The sequence below is a fragment of the Blastocystis sp. subtype 4 genome (genome assembly GCF_000743755.1).
Source record: "Blastocystis sp. subtype 4 strain WR1 chromosome Unknown seqid_0550, whole genome shotgun sequence".
Taxonomy (NCBI): Eukaryota; class Bigyra; order Opalinata; family Blastocystidae; genus Blastocystis; species Blastocystis sp. subtype 4.
In genome coordinates this window covers 1-3,532 of record NW_014568997.1, presented here as the reverse complement: position 1 = coordinate 3,532, position 3,532 = coordinate 1, and the positions used below count along the sequence as shown (strand labels likewise).

The 3,532-nt window shown below is 38.8% G+C and overlaps 1 protein-coding gene across 1 annotated transcript; it reads left to right on the top strand.

Annotated features, from left to right (window-relative positions):
- Window positions 1-1,602: 1,602 nt before the first annotated feature.
- On the top strand, window positions 1,603-3,480 carry JH06_5108 (hypothetical protein; the record flags this gene model as incomplete). Its single annotated transcript, XM_014669458.1, has 3 exons — window positions 1,603-1,633; window positions 1,665-3,432; window positions 3,465-3,480. 3 exons carry the CDS (start codon window positions 1,603-1,605, stop codon window positions 3,478-3,480), a joined length of 1,815 nt encoding a protein of 604 aa, XP_014524944.1.
- Between the last annotated feature and the right edge of the window lie 52 nt (window positions 3,481-3,532).

The window sequence follows — 3,532 nt, the reverse complement described above, 5'->3', positions numbered from 1 at the left end:
GAATACCATACTGAGAACAATACTTTGCCACGAAATAAACAGCTGAACCCGACGATCCAAACCCACACCTCTTGTGTTGTACAGATTGAACCCACATCCATACCACATGAATAACATCTACACCAGCCTCGTCAATTCTCTTGTCATCCAAGTAGTAGATTTGTCAAAGTGAGGTATGGTTACGGAGTGTCTAGAATCGTTGATTTCTTTCGAATGAACTATGTAAAGGGTCCAGTTGTTCAGATTCCGATTCAATATAACAAAGATAAGAACAAGAGAGGTGATTTTCTATCGACTGCAGTTCGATATCTAGACTTGCGTGTTCATAGGGATGTGCCTATGTTCCTCCTTTTGTAAGCTGTAATGTTGGAAGGCTCTCACGTTGTCGTTGTTTTGGCGCTGCTGACCTTGACTTTGATAGAACCAACTTCACGCTAGTCGCAAAGATGAATTATTGTATCTTTGGATTGGGTCTGGAGGAGAAATCGAGGTAGAAGCAGAAAGGAGAGCAGCTACAGCTACTCCACCAATAATTCTAAGCACAAAGTAGTTCTTGGTTCTCTTATTCAGTGTTTGTGAACAAGGAGAGAACATTGTCTTTTGTCATTTCGTTTGGAATGAGATAAGTGAGTATACAATTAAAATGACAATGAGAATTCCACTTAGATCTTTATGAAGCAGTACCCTATATCAGAATCAACTCTCAAGAATTTCATTGTTGATAAGAATGAGATGAGACAACAAACGGGTAACTATCACGTATCATCTGGTGGGAATAATCGGGATTGCATGTTAATCCTTAAAGACTTTCTGCAATTGTATTGTATTCTTGCTAAATCACTATTTAGTGTAGAGAATACCCACACCTAACCCTCATTATCAACATCAGGATGACAATATCTCAGTTGATTCACAATCTATTATGCATAACTCTGTCATATACTCATAGTTATGAAATAAGATTCCGAGGCACAGTAATATCGACACCCAGACAACTTGTACTAATTACGCTGTTTCTTACTGCATATCACCTGAACAAATGTTTTGCAAGAATGCAATGTGATTTCCATACCTCAAATCAACATCGACACCCAACCCCACTATCCTCATTCAGATTTTTCAATATTGTTGTACTGTACTCTTAGGTGCTTTCTCAGAGTGAATAATCAGGATTAAATCTTCCCTTCCACTCAACCGAAAGTTGATGCAGATCTCAGATGTGGTTGACACTGCTTAATCAGACGATTATGATATCACAGTGAACGAAACACAAATCAGGTTCTTGTTGAAACACTAGATCTTATCCTGCTTCTGATGGATATGCATATCCTTCTTTAATAATGGCCGTATATGAACCGAATACCTCTTCTACATAAGTATCTATATGAGTCTGGTTCTACTACAGATTATTGTTCTTACTAACTGCAAAAATGAATACACTTGAGTTAGAGAAGGATCCGCTACGAATCTTGCAAATCCAACACACATCCAATTTATAAACACGAGGCTGCCACTAAATTACATGATCACTGTTCATGCATTCTATTAGAACTCGAAACACTTAAAATTGACATTAACATTCACATTTGTTTCTTCATTAAAATGTTTCGATTTGTGTTATTACTTGTTCTTTGTATGATGCATATTGTTTGAATCAGTATTAGCTGTACTTGCTTTTGCTCTTGATTGTTCTTCTAACCAGGTCTATACAAAGATAACCAAGAAGACAGGATACTATGCAAATGAAGAGTCGTTCAAGATCTATTCTGGTTCCACAGAAGTCTATACTTCTCCATCACTGACTAACAGCGAGGAAAGAGTTATTGAAGTATGCTTGTCAGCTTCTACTAACTATCAATACTCTCTGGAAATGACTGATAGTTATGGTGATTCTTGGTCTGATGGTGCTTGGATCAAGTTCGAGAGTATCAATGGAAATGTGGTGTATAAGGCAATGATGACTGCAGGTAGTTCTCAAACAGAGCCTTTGTCTTTGTATTCTCCCATCAACAAGTATGAGACTTGGAAATATACTGCCAATGCTTCTGGAGACTGGAAAGTGTACAGCTTTGATGATAGTACTTGGACTGACTATACAGCAGGTGGCGAAGCAATATCTGGACAAGGAACTCAATACTTCCGTAGGCAATTCGTTGGAGTCAACAGTATGGCCGCTTTTGAAATGCAACTGAACTATCGCTATGGAATTGTTGCATACATTAATGGTGTTGAAGTATACCGAGATAATATGGCTGATGGTACACCATCGAGTAGTACTCCAGCTACAGGAAGCTATACAACCTATGGTTATCGTGGACTCATTCGTCCTGCTAATGAAGTAACTGCATCGAGTGTTTTGGCTGTTGAAGTCCATCCAGTGGATCTTACAACCACTGTGTTCATTCAATTTGATGGATTCCTCTCACTCATGGCTGGTTTGAGTTCAACAAACAATTGCTTTGTTGTTCCAAATGATATGACTGTTACAGCAACAGGATTCACAAATCCTACCTATGCTATTACGTTTACGCGAAATACTGGAGCCTATCTCTCTACTCCTCCTGGTTCACTCACTTTTGAGATTTCAGGATCCATTCCTCAAATCAATTCCTTCCGTGTGTGGCCTTATACAAGTATCACCTTAAGTCCTAGAAGTTTTTCGATTGAAGGTGCAATGTCAACAACATCTAGTTGGCAGACTGTTCTCTCAATTTCTGAACAAACTTACGAATCAAGTACATGGGCTCAATGGGATTTAGTGAGTGTACTTCCCCAGTATCCTCTGATTCGATTCAATGGTCAATCATCACAGTCTGGAACTGTGTATGTGTATGAGCTTCAATTCCTTGTTTGTAATCGTGCTCCTCCTACCAGTATATCCTATCCTCAAAATCAGTATTCTTTCTACAGTACTTATGAACAAGTGAGTATTGCACCCACAATGTATGGTTTCTATGGTTGTTCTATTTCTCCTGCACTTCCTTCAGGTGTGTCAATGGATCCTGATACTTGTACCATTTCTGGAACGGCAACTGCTACATCCCCATCGACATCCTATCTGATTACATCTACAATGGGAACAATTCAACTTCAGACATCAATCAGTATTACCTTTACTGAATGTGCAGGAGCATTCTATAGGATTCTTCGAACATATACGTACAGTCCTCAATATGAGTATTTCCGACTTCGTGATTCTTCCAATGATAACATTCTCTATGAGATTCAATCTGGTCATACTCATGCTGCTAATGTTAATTGGGAAACATATCTGTGTATCACTGTTGAGCGATTTGATGTAGCCTTTTATTCAACCTCCACTTACTGGTACTCTGGTTCATATTATTACATGTATGCTATGTTGCCTGATGGTGAAGAGGAGATGGTCGTGAAGGGTCGATATGATAACAATCAGGATAGTATTAGCAGTGTGTATCTTCGTCGTCCTTCTATCAATCATTCAGAACAATGGTATTATAAGATGGGTGAAGTGCCTAACAATTGGTTTGGTGATGATACATCAGGTTGGTCT